The sequence below is a fragment of the Peromyscus californicus genome, unplaced genomic scaffold, assembly GCF_007827085.1.
Source record: "Peromyscus californicus insignis strain IS unplaced genomic scaffold, ASM782708v3 Scaffold_9__1_contigs__length_137607984, whole genome shotgun sequence".
In the NCBI taxonomy this organism is placed as follows: Eukaryota; Metazoa; Chordata; class Mammalia; order Rodentia; family Cricetidae; genus Peromyscus; species Peromyscus californicus.
The window spans coordinates 115,033,042-115,049,911 of record NW_026294617.1 but is presented as its reverse complement, the minus strand read 5'-3'; the positions used below and the strand labels follow the sequence as shown (position 1 = coordinate 115,049,911).

The window sequence follows — 16,870 nt, the reverse complement described above, 5'->3', positions numbered from 1 at the left end:
ATCTTTTTAAACAGTCACCATGCCTTTGGGAAATAAAGTTGAGTTTGTGCTAGGCTTGACCACTGTTTGGAGTCATTGCCAATGTCAATCAGCAGGGTGCAGAAGCTTAGTTCAGCTGCCTCCTCTTCCTGTCCTTTTCTAGCTTACCTAGGCAGTTCCCGGAACTGCACTGGGAATTTTCTTCCTGCCTTTTTGTTTGCCAGAAGATGTAGTTGCCTGTGTTTGCCCCAACATAAAACCAGAGAAGTGCTTAAGGACTTGAAGAGATCATTTTGTCCAATCTCATGTTTCCAAAAAATGCCAGGGCTGGGCTGCTGATGGAAATGCCTTCGTCTTCTTGGTCCAGGGGTTCTCAAATTTAGTTGTGTCAGAATCACATGAAGGTATCTTAGAAGGAGGTCGCTCCCCTCCCAAGAGTTTCTAAGTTAGTAGATGTGGGGTACCTGAGAATTGCATTTTGAAACTTTTCCTAGATAGTACTGACTCTCTACTGAAAGCTACACATTGAAAATGAATCGTCCCTCCAAAGAGAGGCAATGATTGAAGGAAACAGCCTTCTCGGTTGATACTCCAATCCTCCACTTTTAACTGACTTACTTAGCAATGCCTTCTTTTGGTGCCCAAGATTAGGGTAACATATTTCTAAGCCTTCTTCACTGGGGGTGTAGTTTGGTGGCAGAGCAGGAGCCTAGTAGGTGAGAGGCCCTGAGCTTGCACTGGAATAAACAAGTGAGCGTTGATATAAGAGTCCTCCAGCAGCACAGGTTGAGTGTTCACTGTACAGCAGGGAGTCAAGTATGTCTCGGTTAGAGGCATTAACTAATTTGTGCTCATTACCATATTTTTTTGCTTCTAGGATATTCAGCTGCAATCTGGACTAAAGGCGAATATGGAAATCCAGGGCGGTCTGGCTATTGACATTTCAGGTTCAATGGAATTCAGTCTGTGGTATCGTGAGTCCAAAACCCGAGTGAATAATCGGTAAGTACAATGCAAAGAAATGCAGGGCTATGTCTTGGGTGCTGTCTACATTTCGACTTTTCCAGATCTGTGCTGTTCATTTGTGATTGTAAGCGTGGGGTGGGAAATGACTGTGGGAGTTCATTACATCGATAGCATCTTAGAAACAAGTCGATCGAGCATCAAGGGTCTTCCTGCTTCTAAAGACACCCATAGACAATGCAGATCCACATGAAGGCTCATTCTCTTCATATTTCACTTTAGTAGTTGACTGTTCTCTTCCTCGGGGTTTCTATTGCTGTAATAAAACACCATGACCAGAAACAAGTTTGGGAGGAGAGTCATAGTGAGGGACGGCTTGTAGTCCATCCCCAGGGGAAGTTGAGGAAGGAACACACAGCAGGAACAGAGGTGCTGCATACTTGTAGATGTAACCAACCGTCTTATTAAATAAGAAACACAGAGCCGATTCAGAGAAGAAAGCCAAGAGGTCAGAGCTAAAAGCCTTACCCTTCCTGCTTCAGCGATCCTCTTCAGCCAAGAGAGAGCTACTTCCTGTGTGTTTTTCTTTATATAGACTTTCTGTTCTGCCTTCTCATTGGTTGTAAACCCAACCACATGACCGCCTCGTCACAGCCTGTCTACACAGACTTCCACGTCTTCTATGGTTGGTATTGAGGTTAAAGGCATGTGTCTCCAATGCTGGCTGTATCCTTGACCACACAGAGATCTACCTAGCTCTGCCTACCCAGTTCTGGGATTAAAGGCATGCGCCACGAACGCCCAGCTCTGCTAAGGCTTGCTATTAGCTCTGACCCCCAGGCAACTTTATTTATTAACACACAAATAAAATCACAATTCAGTACAATTAAAATATCACCATACATACTGACTTGCTCAGCCTGCTTTTTTTACATAGCACCCAGGGCCATCAACCTAGGAGTGGCAACACAGTCAAGGGGCCGGACCCTCCCACATCAATTACTAATGAAGAAAATGCCTTACACACATGTCTGCCTTGAGAGTCCCTCTTCCCAAATGACTCTAACTCGTGTTAAGCTGACATCAGGCTAGCCAGCATAGTTGATCCCTTGGCAACTTGATGAACAAACCCATTACTGTTAAACCATAGCCTTTCCTGTTTTGTTTATCCCCAAGATCTTATATTAATATTACAGTATGAAACATAAATTTAAAGCTTATGTCTGTTGGTGGCATTAGAATCTCTCTTCATTTGCTAATTCCACTGGGTTAAATAAGATGATAATCTCATTTTTAACCAAATTTAATTTTTTTTCTGAATGAAAATTAGAAATAAAAGGGACGACATGACTGCTGCTAGGTATTGTGGAGGAGAAAGTTCATTGTAGATAAAAGAGAGAGCACAGCCAGAGGCAGGACCTTGAGGAGGTATAGAATGAAATGACTGAGTCTGGCCGTGTGAGGAGAGCTGGGTGGGGGGAGGCACAGGAGAGTAAAGGGTAGACAAAAGGGGCTGGGTAACCAAAGTGGTTGGATGACATAGGGGAGGGCAGCCCAGCCCTTTTTGGGCTGGAGAAGCTTTGGGTAGGGGGTGGGGTATGCCAGCCATAACCTGCAACAGGTAGGGACTGGGGGTTGCTGGGAGAACCTGGTGGCCAGGTCTGCTTTGATATGTTAAATAGGCACCTCAGATAGCCATTTGTCCCAGGTTTGAGACCTGACGTTTTCGTTGTGTATATTCATTGTGCATAAGCACACTTTCACGTAACTATACTTTGTGTATTGAGGCCATTTCCTCTCCACCCCTCCCAGTGTCCTTATTGTAACTGTTCTGTCTTCTATCTTACATTTGCCCATTCATTCACTTAAATAATACCCCTTCAACATTTGCTTGAGTGTAAGACAGTAGAAGATTCTGGTAAACAGCTAAAGGTTAAAACAACCCATTGGCTTGTTTTATACTGAGAACAACAGCAGCAGAAATTATTTTATAATTTGCCAGACAAAAACTAGTATCTCTCTTTTTTAAAATGTATGGGCATGTAAATTTGATTTCATTGTGAGCACAATTTCCCACCGTTTAGTTGAAGTTTACAATTGCTTAAAGAAATCCAAACTTATACTTTTACTTTTTTAACGTCTTTGTTGTCATCCAAGCCATATGCCCTAGTCATCCAACCTGTCTGTCTGTTGTAAGTGACCACTGCTAAACCCATCCTGTTTGCCTGCACATATCCCACTACAGGAATGGCTCTTTGTCAAGCAGCTCTCTCAGGTATCTTGGCAACCATATACATGCCTCTAGCGAACCTTTGAGTAGTAATGAAATTGAGCTGAAATAACTAACATGAAGTCGACAGAGAGAGTTAACAAGAAGATGATCATAAATGTCAGTTGTCCTCTTGATGTGTTCATACTTCTCTTTAAGAAACTGTGGGTGTTTCTGGGATTGAGAAAGGACCAGGTTCCAGTTGTGTTTCATCTTGGTCCTTGGTACACACATCCCAAACAGCATTATATGTGGTATGCACTTGGCTTCCATGTCTAGAATTCAAAGCAAGGGTGCCCAGGGAAAGAGCAACCCTTCTGTGGCCAATCTCTGCCACCACCGTGTCCTGGTTCCAACAAGGCTTTATGTGTCTTGAGGTCACTTCTCCATTTTTAAGTGTTTCTCCCAGTCTACTGGGGCCATGAGTTGAGATTTGGCGAAGTTATGTTAGTCCTGCTCAGTTAAATGTGACAATAAGAGATGTTTTTCAAAACTTCCAGGGTGGCTGTGGTAATAAACAGCGATGTCACAGTGGACTCTTCCTTTGTGAAAGCCGGCCTGGAGAGCAGAGCAGAGACAGAGGCGGGCCTGGAGTTCATCTCAACGGTGCAGTTCTCACAGTACCCGTTCTTAGTCTGCATGCAGATGGACAGGGCCGAAGCTCCATTCAGGTAAACGCACACTCACAGGAGTCCCGAAACCGTTCCTGGTTCACCAAGAGCTTGCGCTCAATCCTTCACATGCAGTTTGAGAATTAAAAGAATACAGAAGAAACCAAGTAAGCAACACATTATCTTTAAAGAAGTGAGAAAACGATAGATAAAAGAAACAAAAAAACCCCTCATTTTCTAACATACCGAAGATCTGTTCATTTGATATGGAACTGAATCCTATTTAATCTAGAAATAACTTTTTAAGGAAACAAAGGGATTCATTTTACTGTAGGAGTTATCACATAGTTTCAGAAAAAATACCTCATGTGCAATTTCTGGCTGGTATCTTCACAATTGCTTCCTGGTCAAGGTACATCTGGCCATCCATTTCCTATGACCCAAGGGAATCCACAGTTATTTGTGCAATGGCCACCTGACCTTATTTAAGTTTGGACCCAGTCTTGAGAATTTGGCATTCTGAATTTTTTTTAAAGGAAGGGGTGGTTACAAAGCTTAGCTCCATAAAACCCTATTATACAATTGCCCGTGTATCTTTACAACTCCTTTCCATTCTGGGCCTACCTTCCATTAATGCCATGTCCTTGGGTCTAGTTGCCATTCTTTGTAGCAGAACTATCCATAGTAGTTTATAAAGGTTTCCTTGAACTGTATCTAAGCATAAGGTATAACTTGTACCTTTGAAATAGCAAGTCACACTTTATATCATCTTTTGTGATAACCATGGCAAAGTTGAGTACCTTATTTTACTGGTATTTCATGATCCATATAAAAAATACGTCAATAAATAATTCAAGTACAAATACCAGTAAGTCCCATTTTCCTAGAACAGAAATAGTGAACAAACATTCAGAACATTACATATTCACTAACATTAACTTATGTTTATGTGTGGAATAAATCTCCATAAATACAGGTATTTATTGCATGCAGTGACCATAAGCCCAGCCATGTGGCTAGCTAGACTGGTTCGCCATTTTACTTGGGCCATAGGCTGGGAATAGTTCCCTCTCAACATTCTGCTCTTAAATCCTGTTGGACTCAATGCTTTGAAGGGAGTGCACTTGGGGTGGGGCTTCTGGAATGGGTGGTGAGAGGCAGCAAGGCCTGTGAGCCTTAGCAGCATCCCAGGAATTCAGTCCTTCATTCCAGAACCAAGCATGGTAGGACTCTCAACTTCCAGCCAGTCACATGTGCTTATCAGTATCAGAAGAAATGAGAAGGAAACAGTGGGAACATGCTACAGGATAGTACCTACAACTTCTCTGCAGACGGATTTCCAAAGCAGGGCAGAAGCACCTTGGGACCAGCGTGGGTGGCTTGACTGTGTGTAACTCCACCCTTCCTCTTTTTGTTTCATAGGCAATTTGAGACAAAGTACGAAAGGCTGTCCACAGGCAGAGGCTTTGTCTCTCGAAGAAGAAAAGAAAGGCTAGTGGCTGGATGTGAACTCCCACTCCATCAAGAGAACTCTGAGATGTGCAATGCGGTATTCCCCCCTCAGCCAGAGAGTGGTAACTCAGGTGGATGGTTTTGAAACTGATGAGTGGTGTTTCCCTTGGATCCATTTCTTTGAGAGCGACATGCTTCGATGTGCCTAATCTTTGCTCTCTGAGAGCACAGTGTTTACATATTTACCTGTATTTAAGATGTTTGTGAAGAGCAAAGGAGAACTTCCATTAATTAAATTTCAGCCTATTCAGGAGAGCCCCACAGTGTCGCTCTGAGTCACCATATGCCACTTGCAACAACATGCCTACGTTTTGTACTTTGCAAAAGTCCTAGCAGGTACAGTGAATCTAGTTTTGTTCTAAGAAGAGACTAGGGTCTGTATAAAACAAAGACAAGAAAACGAAAACCCCCAAACCATAAAAGCTTAGGCAAATGTGAATTGACTCAACAACTTTCAGCCAAAGTGAGCCCTTGACAGAACCTTATGCTTGCTTTCTATGAAGCACATTGCCTAAGCAGGGCAGGAGTGGAGGGACCCAAGCAAGCCATTTTTCTCCCTTTTCTCTTTTTCTTCTCTTGATTTACTTTTTTTCCCCCTGGTATATTTTTTCCAGAAGGTTCAGAGAGAGGGTGGAGTAAAGACTTAAAAATTTTTTGTTAGTCAATCTCAAGAATTAATATTTATGTTTTCTGTTAGTTTTTATAAGCATAAAAGAGACAGAATTAAAGTGTACTGTGACATGTCTCTGCTGGTCCTGCAGTGGGACCACTTGGAAGTCATTCACTTTGGAATTAGCAAACAGGAATAAAAAAATAATTGAGTCTTGGAGCATCCATTAGATTTTTCTCAGGATATGTCTTTTTGATACTGTCATGTGGTACACAGTTCTTTGTAGGGGACACCCTGTAGTTACCATTTTATACCTCAATTGTTTGGTGGTAGAAGCACCATCGGTTTGACTATAGTTTGTGCAACATCCAGTGGAGATGGGAAGAACTGTTGCTTCAAGAAAATGATGGATTTGTATTTCAAACTTTAACACTGAATAAAGACTCTCTTTATTTGTATGAATTAAAAGGCCACACCAAACATTTAAACATATTTATTAATAAGGAAGATGTGTTTATTGTAATACCTGCCTCCCCCTCAAAAAGTCAGATGCTCATCTGTCCACTAAACAGACACATAAAATGGAAGTTATCTGAAGTAGAAAATGAATTGTGATGATGAAATAAACATATGTAATTTACTGAGCTCCTTTTGTCCTGTATTGCTTTGAGTCCATGGTTCTCTGATCTAGCTGTTTATGAGCCCAGGTGCCGGCAGCCATCCCCGGCAGTGGTTGGGTCCTGCAGAGGGTGTAAGGAGTAGGAGGGAGAAGGAAGTGAGCCAGGCTGGTCGGGAGAATCTTGCAGCCTGACTGACTAGCAGCCAGAGTGTTTCTTTATTTATACAGAATTTAGTTAGCAGGGATACATTCATGATGTTCCAAAACATAGATCATATCATTTTTCATTTTGGACATATGTTTCACTTCCTTTTGCTCATCTTTTAGTCATCATTAATAAACTATGACAGAACAGAGTTATTATTTTCAATCATTTTCCCTCAAGTTTTGACATCATTAATAAACAGAGTTATCATTCTTACTCATTAACACATAACCCAATTTTTGAGAATCTAGAGGCATATGACAGCCTGTGCTCTGGCTGGTTGCTTTGGTTGCTTCAAGGACACTGGACCAAAACAAGATCTTCAACCACCCTGGGTATTTTGCCATGTCTCAAGCAATGTATTATTAACTCTTAGTGGTCAGAGTGCCCAAGAAAAATCCTGAGGCTAAAGCTGCTGCAGTTATTATTCAAATTCTGGCACAATACAATCAATGTTCACATTTATATCTTTATAGAATTTGTCTATATGTCTAATCCCGGCATCCTGTCATTCCTTGGTCATATGACATATTGGCTTTACATGAGCTAACTTCTAAGAGAGGGAGGTCCTAACACCTCATACTTTCATCATCTTTCCACTCCATACTTTGCTCATCAATATGTCTCTATGTAGGGCAGAGTTGTATACCACGTAATTTTCTGAGTATACAGTGGGAAGAGCCTTATAATCTGAACTGTGGCCAACTCCTCTAGCCCACCGGATCTTGTTGACCTTTTTGAATTTACTTTGTTTTGAATATCTTGTTCCAATGTAAGTACGGGGACAGATGTTTCAAGAATGTCTCATAGCCTCATGAAGAGACCTCTGGCTTCTTTATGTGTCACAACCTCCAAGGCATGAGGAAGACCTCAAGTAGATAAGGATATCTCCCTCAAAGTGTGTGTGGGGGAATAGTATGTTCAGGACTTTCCTGGGTAAGCTTAGAAGCAGCATTCCTGGGAGAAGGCATAAATGATTCATAAGGAATTTTCCATCAATCCAATATCTCCAAATTGTACAAATATTAAAAGTGCTCCAAGTATGTAACAGGTGGAGATGAAAACCAAAGGTGGCATGGCAGCCATCATGTGGCTCAGCTTTGCTGGATCTTTGTCAAGCAGCTGTGCTGGCTTTATGACTTCTGCCGTTCCATTCAGATATGGCTGTGCCACCAGGGATGCACTGAGCTAAGTTCTGCAGCAAGCCAAACATGCAGAGTCTCTAGATGGGTAGTCAGCTCTCTAAATGGAATAGCACCAACATGTCAGGACCTGGTGGCTTGCAAACAACGTGCAACTCAAGTTTTCAACAAAGCAACATAGATCAGCACACTTGTTGTCATGTTACTGAAGTGTGAAAAGGAGTCAAAAACTGAAGGTGGGTGGGAATGTGGAAAGTGGTGATTGGTAGGAGGCACGGTCCTGACACCACAGGATGGGCAGGTTGATCTGGGGCACAAGCTGAGGGGTCATGAATGAGGAACTTCAGTTCTAAGCCTGTTGGGTAAGCCACAGCTGCCTCTGTGAAATGTAGAGTAACCATTTCTCTCAAAGGCATGACTGCAGGGCCCTGAACATGAATGTGTGGTCATGTCCCATCCCCCTCACTGGCTAAACCCCATTGCTAGGGAATAGGTAGTACTTAGCATGCTCCAACATGCTCCAAAGAGACAAGAATCCATAAACTTAAGGCAAGCAATAACTCCTTTTTAGAGAAACAACATAGAAATTTAAGAGAACTGGACTCTATGCCAGGATGGGAAATGAGACATTTGAGTCAGACACTTAACTTTGGACCCACTTGGAGTCCTCTAGTTCTGGCCACTTACTGCTGTGAGTGTGAGAAAGCCTTCATGATATGAAGAGGTTTGGAAGCTGTGGGCTTCTCTTAAGGCAGGTTTTCAGTCTCTGCTCAGCCAGCACCTGCCTACACACCTTGAGGATTCAGTCTGGCTTCTCTTCCATGAATTGTGACAGCCACCCCTGTCCTTGATTGCAGGATGGCCCATGGCAAGTTGTCCCCTGCTTCTTACACCAACATTTCAAATGCTTGGTAAGCTTTCAGAGTTAATGGCTGCTGAACCAAACAGTTAATTTGTTGGTGGTGAAATTGAGGCACAGAATGTATTTTCTGACCTAGAGAATGATAGAATTAGGCTCATTTCTGAGCGATGTCACCGCAGCATCTGCTGTTGGGTCCCACTGTACTGTGTTTGTCTTATAGTTTCAAAGGTTTCCTGCTAAAAGCATCTGGGTGGTAGGTTGTGTAAAGATGCAACAGCAGCTACAAAGCTTGAGGAAGAATCCAAAGTTCTGGGAGTTCTTGTGTTCCTCTATAGATCCTGGTCTACGACTGTACAGAAGTCCCTTCCCACTCTATCCACTGTAGGTCTCTTTCTCTGCTTTTCCCTTTTTCTTTTGCCAAAAGCCCCTTCCGAGCCGGGCGGTGGTGGCGCACGCCTTTAATCCCAGCACTCGGGAGGCAGAGCCAGGCGGATCTCTGTGAGTTCGAGGCCAGCCTGGGCTACCAAGTGAGTTCCAGGAAAAGGCGCAAAGCTACACAGAGAAACCCTGTCTCAAAAAACCAAAAAAAAAAAAAAAAAAGCCCCTTCCTCTTGGACACACAGGTGAGTTTGAATTTACAATAACATGTACATTTTGGGCAAAATCTCTATAGAATTAGAATTTACACACAATTGTGTCTTATGTAGAAGCCAATATACAGTGTTGTATAGTCACCATAATCATTTTTAGAACATTTGCACCATTTCAAAAAGCAATCTGTCCCTTTAACTATTACCTCCAACCTTTACAACTCTTACCCCTAGGGAATCAATAACCTATTTGTTCTGAGCATCTCATACTAATGGAATACGATGTATTACTTGTTATTTGATGGCTGGCTTCTTTCACTCAGCATTGCATTCTTAATGTTTGTCTACACTGTAGCATAATCAGTACTGCATTCTTTTTTTGTGGTTGAATAACATTCCATCACATAGATGCATTGTTTGTTTACCTATTCATTAATGGAAGGACACATGGCATGATCTTTTGCTTCAAGGACCCCTAAAAATGCAGAAAAATGCTGCAATGTGATAAACACTTTCAGCAAAGTAGGACAACACACCATTAACATAACGAAATCAGTAACTTTTCTATTTACCAAAAACAAGTTGTCTTTTTTTTTCTTTTTTTTTCCCCGGAGCTGAAGATGGAACCCAGGGCCTTGTGCTTGCTAGGCAAGCACTCTACCACTGAGCTAAATCCCCAAGCACAAGTTCTCTTTTTTTTTTTTTTTTTTTGGTTTTTTCGAGACAGGGTTTCTCTGTGTAGCTTTGCGCCTTTCCTGGAACTCGCTTTGGAGACCAGGCTGGCCTCGAACTCACAGAGATCCACCTGCCTCTGCCTCCCAAGTGCTGGGATTAAAGGCATGCGCCACCACCGCCCGGCAAGTTCTCTTAAAAAGAACCCAGGAGTAAAATTCTGTTTGCAACACATTCAAAAAATTCCCAGGAATAAACCTACTGAAGGAGTTAACAAAGTTCTGTAATGAAAACTTAAAGACCTGTGAAAAGAAGCCGAAGCAGACGGTAGCAAATAGAAAGGCCTCCTATGCTCATGGATTGACAGAATTAATATCGTGAAACGGCTACATCAAGAAAAGCAATCTACCATGGGCCTCCACCAAAATTCCCATGTCATTCCCCACAAAAACAGAAAAAAGAACTCAACAGTTCATAATGAAGCACAAAAGACCTGGAAGAGCAAATGCAATCCGGTACAGAAAGAAATGCTGGAGACACAGCAGTGCCTGACCCTAGGTTACACTATGAAGCCTTTGTAACGAGAACAGCTAGGAACTAACATAGAACAGATGTGTGGACCCGCAGAATAGAACAGAGGACCCAGAAAGAAACCCACACAGCTACAGCCACCTAACTTTTGACAAAGGTATTAATTAGGCACACAGATTAGATAAAAGACTGCTTGTTCAACACACAGTGCTGGCACAAGAATGAAACTGGATCCATATCTTTCACTTTGTGCATGTGCACACACACACACACACACACACACACACACACACACTTTTCAAAATGGGTCAAAGACCTCAGTGTAAGACTTGGAACTCTGAAACTATTAGAGAGAAATTCAGACAAAATATCTCAAGACAGGCATAGGCGAGGACTTTGTGTGAAGTGATTCCAATAGCACAGAAAATCCTAAGAATTGACAAGTAGAATTGCATGAAATTAAAGGGGTTCTGAACAGCCGATGGAACAAGCAGCAAAATGCGGGGGAAATCCCACAGAACAGGAGACTGTCTTTGCCAACTACACACCAGACCAGATATTAATAGCTGCACTTTCCAAAGGCTTTTGTTGAGGTTCAAATGCACAGTGCCTCCTACCGGCTCCTGTGTGAGCACTCAGTGCCTGGCTGGTGGTGCTGATTTGGAGAGTTGTGGAACTTTCAGGAAGTTGAGCCTCACTGGAGAAAGTAGGTCACAGACAGTGGGCCTTGAGGTTTCGTAGCCCAGACACACTGCCTGTCCACTGTTTCCTGACTGCAATGTGCCTCACGTTCCTGCTGCCACGCCTTCTCCATCATGATGGACTGTATCCCCTCGAATCATAAGTCAAACAATTCCCCCTGATTTTGCAGGGGACTTGGTCATAGCAACAGACATAGTAAACAATACAACCTGCAAAAATTAAGCACCCCCAAACCAAAGTAATGTGATCAGAAAATGGACTGCTGAACTGACAGTTCTCAAAATAAGAAATGAAAAAGCCATCAAGGAACAAAGCTTAATTGCTGGTGGTGATATGGAGAAAGAACAACAGTTATTATTCATTACTGGTTATTGTAGATGTAACCAACCATCTTATTAAATAAGAAACACAGAGCCGATTCAGAGAAGAAAGCCAAGAGGTCAGAGCTAAGAGCCTCACCCTTCCTGCTTCAGCGATCCTCTTCAGTCAAGAGAGCTCTCCGAAAGGGACCTACTTCCTGTGTGTATGTCTTTATATAGTCTAGCTGTTCTGCCTTCTCATTGGTTGTAAACCCAAACACGTGACTGCCTCGTCACTGCCTGTATGTACCACCCTCCAGGTCCTTAAAGGCGTGTGCCACCGCCACCACGCACTTGCTATGGCTCTAATAGCTCTGACCCCCAGGCAACTTTATTTATTAACATACAATTAAAATCACATTTCAGTACAAATAAAATACCACCACAGGTTATTATTATTAATGGTTATTATTCATAGGACTGGTAGAGTCCCTATGGAAATCACTATGATTATTCCTCAAAAAACGAAAACTAGAGCTACCATATGATCTGGCAAGGATACTCTTGGGTATTTACTCAAAGGATTCTAAGTCAACATACCACAGAGATACTACATGTTCATAATAGCCAAGATTAAGTGATATACCAGACTCACAAAAGACAAATACCACATTTTCATTAACATGTGATGTCTAGACTTCCAACCCCCCCTCCCTGTGTGTGTGTGTGTGTGTGTGTGTGTGTGTGTGTGTGTGTGCATGTGACATGAAAGTAGAAAGCGGACAATGAGAGGAAACAAATAGGTAAAAAGGGAGGAAGACAGTAGAGGGTGACAATATTTGTGACATAAATGCAGAAGGGAGGACTATTTGGGTGGAGGAAGGGGACCAGCAAGGCAGGGGATGTAAGACAGGATGGGGGAGGGGCTGTGGTAAGCCCATACATATCTATGTATGAAATTGTGACAATGAAGTCCATGACTTTGTGTGTCAATTTTGAAAACATTGAAAGCTAATAAAAAACTTATTTGAAACTCTAACACATTTATAACCGTGTAAATGGAGGCTCAGTGGTTAAGACCATGCATTGCTCTTACAAAGGACCTGGGTTCAGTTCCCAGCACCTCCATGGTGGCTCACAACCATCTGTAACGCCAGTTCCAGGCCAGAGTGTTGAGAATAAGTGACTATTGAATACTCAGCTATGAACAGGATATCTATATGGCCTCCTTCCCCAAGCCTCGGGGAATGTGCTGGAGAGGGCAGGAAAGAATGAAGGACAAGGAGCATTGTGAAATGCTCTCTCCTGTTGCACTCATGAGCTCACAGCAGCAGTGGTGACCCGTAAATGATCGAGCCTGTCAACCTTCCAGTATATGGATGGGAGTAGGGTCGTGAGGCCCCACCCCTAACTGGGGAGACAGTGGCAGTTAACGGCTTCTGGGGAAGTGTGAGTCATTTTTCATTACCAGTGTGCTCCCGTAAATAACCCTACCCCACGCCCACACGGGCAGCTGCAATTAAATTGTAGGTTAGTTCAAACAAAGAAACAAAAAGACAGCCAAACAAACCAACACCGGAGTAAGAAGCGGACCCCCGTGGGAGTGGGACGGACATTAGTGAGGGCAATGGGGGATGAATGTGACCTACATACAGCATATATCATGTATGAAATTCTCAAAGAACAAATAAATAGTTTTTCAAGTTCTGTTACTTACATCTTCTCGGACTATGTTGTGTTAACTCAAGAAACCTTAAAGCAAATGATACAACTTACAACAACATCAATGTGTTATAAATGTGCCCATAATCCTAAGGAAAGCCGGGGAGGAAAAAAAGCCAAGAAGTGATACTTGAGCTCGGTCCCACGATGTCTTCAGCTCTGCCCCAGGCACTATTCACCAAAAATTGGCCTCTGGCTCTGGCTGTTCCCCAGTTTACCGTCTGCGTCATCTGAGACCCAGATCGCAGTCAGGTCTATATCTTCAGCTGGAGTGTGTAAACAACTTGTGTTCAAAGAGACTCAGCTGTACAGTTGCAGACTGTGTGATAAGATTAAGAACACAAAAATCCAGATTCCTAAGTTCTCCACCATTGAAATGAGTTTCACTAATTATTTCTCTTCCAGCCTGGGGTCAGGTGGTCTAGAACATCAGTGACCATTCCCACCCCCATTTATGAAGGTTTAATTTATTTAAAGTTGACTTGGAGTATCACATAAACCTATAAACTATTTCTACCCTTCTATTTTTACTAGAAAGATCTCTGCTCTCATCCTCTAGGATTACACATAAAAGTGTGCACATTCTCTTTCCAGCATAGACTTAAGGCTCAGATGACCTGATTTCTCGGTGAGTCAATTCCACCCGGCTCTGGGGATCTATCCCCACATTTTTATACTTGTTCCACTCACTCTGCTTGATAATCAGCTGTGTAAACACAGTCGCAGAGCTCTCTCATCCAGTGTGAGATGAAGTGCTGAGACAGAGAGGGGCTTAAAGGCAGATGTGGTCTCATATTCTTAAACTAGGAAGGTGGGCATTGGTTCAATAATGATATCTGGGCGGTGTGTGTGTGTGTGTGTGTGTGTGTGTGTGTGTGTGTGTGTGTATGTGTGTGCATGATCCATGCAGAGCACTTGGATGATAGACAGTTCCCAGAAGTTAGGATTCTCTATGCCAGCCAAAGTCTCCCCCTCCATTTACTACTTAGCACACATGATGTAATTGCTGTACACTGTCCTAGATGCTTTGCAGAGATCCAATCATTCCTTGCTCCCAACTGCCCTTCCAGGGAGCAGCGATCACTTTACAGTATTATCTGTATAGAACCGAAGCACAGAAAAGGCTAGTGAGCTTCTGCATTTCACTCCAGCCTCATGGGCATGACTCTTCAGGAACAACACCTTCTTCTGCCCTTCAAGGCCCACCTTTCCCAAAGAAGCCCTACATTTACTTGGCTGTTCCTTCCTAGTCTGTCATGCTTCCTCTAGCCCTTCTACGTCCTGTCCCATTCCCTGCTCACAGAAGCTGTTTCCAAGTGCTTTTTCCACGTTCCCAGATGGGATCAACTGCACTGACAAAACTGGCTGTTCTTGGTTGTCTCTCGCCATCGTGTTTGAGGGTTTTTAGCTTTATCCCTTTTTAAAATTTTTATTTTGTGTGTGTGTGTGTGTGTGTGTGTGTGTGTGTGTGTGTGTTATGTGTGTTAGGTATCCTTAGAGTCCAGAAGACAGTTTCAGGTCCTCTGGAGCTGGACTTACAGGAGGTTGTGAGCTGCCCAATGTGGGTGCTGAGGACTCCGCTTGAGTCCTCTGCAAGAGCAATATGAACTCTCAACCACAGAGCCATCTCTCTAGTCACTAAAAGTTTGTTTCTCTTGTGTAAATATCTTCTCAAGTGAAAGGTCTGCTCCTCAGGCTAGAGCCTTGAGTACAGTCTGCAATATCCTCTACGCAGCAGATGTTCTGTGTTCACCAACTACTATGCAAGGCCCCGTGGCTTCCATGACACTCCCAACATGATCTGCTCTCCAGATTGCTAAGGGTCTTTCAGGAGGACAGGTCGTTGTTACAGCCTCCATAACTGAGCTGTTTATTTTGTTCTCACAGCACAGTGCTCCCAAGCTACCCTTGCAAGAACAAAAATAACCAAGGATCCAAAAGCAAAGGTTAGCTCTGGAGATGTAGTCCAGTTCATAGAGTGCCTACACTCACAAAGGCCTGCGTCTGTGCAACATAAACTAGATGTGGTGGTCCATATATGTAATCTCAGCACACAGGAGATAGAGGCAGGAGGATTAGGAGTTCAAGGCCAATCCTGTTACACAGCACATTCAAGGCCAATCTAGGTTATATAAGATTCTACGTTAAAGAAACCAAACAAAAATATATAAAAGAAACTAGGTTAACTTTGTTAAAAAATGAAGGGAAATCTTAAGCCCTCACCTTTAAAAAAAAAAAGTGTTCACACAAATCCCTAGCATTTACTGTCTCCAGCTTTGAAACAATCTCAGAGGATAACAGTACTGGGCAGGAAATAATTACTGGATACTGCCGCACTGACATGATGTGGCAAGTAGTGCTCCGGACTCAGCAGCTTTCTTTCTCCTTTCTCAGAAGGTGGCCACCCACAATGGCCAAAGCCCAGTGGTCCAGAGCATGTTGGAGAATCACCCAAAGGCTCCTCAACACATGCTGCCTCTCGCCAGCCCCTCCATCTCATTAACAGGCAGAAAGTGAGTCAGTATTTGTGCCGCACACAGGTGGCATTTCCCTGGTACTGCTCAGGCTACTGGTATGGGAATCAAGTTGGAGAGCTCCTGCTTGAAGGAGCTGTGACCCAGGGAATATTGGAGACCCTTCAATCACAAGACACTCTTTTCTGAGGTTTGTCCACCAGGGTGGTGAGGAGAGGGCAGTTGTGAAAGTGAGAGCTTGTGCCTTCTCTGCTAGAGTGCACTTCTCCACAAAACACCAGGGACCTCATCCTCCCATCCTCAGGATGCTTTAACAAGTGAGTGCTAAGACAGAAGTTTCTAACTGAGCTATTTATGGGATGGCTTGTCGTTAGAGTACAAAGTTTCTTTCAAACTGATACCTTGCTTGTGTTGAAGACAGCCAAGAGCTGTCTTAAAATCCTTTATGATAAAAAAATTTAAGAATGTTCATGCCTTTTATTCAGTAATTCCAATGACAGGATTTTGTGTCATGGAAATTAGCAAAGATGCTTGCAAAGAGTTATGCTTAAAGGTACTCACTGCAGCGTTATCTGTGTAGCCTCAAACTACAAAACCTAAAGACACTGTAGTGTGAGACTGGTTAAACATATCCTGATACAGCAGTGTGAAGAAATAAGATGTAACCATTAAAAGTCACGCCAGGGGCTGAGGAAATGTCCCAGTGTGTGAGAGTACATACTACACAAGCAGGACCTGAGTTTGGATCCCTAGCATACATAAAACCTGGGCGTGACCACTCTCGCTTATACTGTCGGCATTGAGGGATGGAGGCCGGCAGATTTCTGGAGCCCACTGGCTAGCCAGTCTAGTTAAAACAGAGCTTCACGTTCAGTGAGAGACCCTTCCCCCGAAAATAAGGTGGGGAGTGGTAGAGGGGGACATTTAATATTGTCCTCCTCTAATTATAATAATTAATAACTCCTCTGATCTCCACATGCATGTACATGGGTGCACACGCTTTCACATCCACATGCATGTAACACACGTGTAATTATCCCACCAAGAAACATAAAATAAAGATGTAGGCTTTCAATATTATGAAGCAAAAATGCAGGTTGCAAATTTG

The 16,870-nt window shown here is 43.0% G+C and overlaps 1 protein-coding gene across 1 annotated transcript in view; it reads left to right on the top strand.

The window, feature by feature from the left end:
• Mttp (microsomal triglyceride transfer protein) overlaps window positions 1-6,589 on the top strand; it is a 40,533-nt gene extending 33,944 nt beyond the window's left edge. Inside the window, exons 16-18 of the mRNA XM_052731773.1 lie at window positions 857-981; window positions 3,712-3,882; window positions 5,245-6,589. Coding sequence (XP_052587733.1) covers window positions 857-981; window positions 3,712-3,882; window positions 5,245-5,419 — 471 coding nt within the window. The 3' untranslated portion in view covers window positions 5,420-6,589. The remainder of the gene's footprint in view (window positions 1-856; window positions 982-3,711; window positions 3,883-5,244) is intronic.
• The last annotated feature ends 10,281 nt before the right edge of the window (window positions 6,590-16,870 follow it).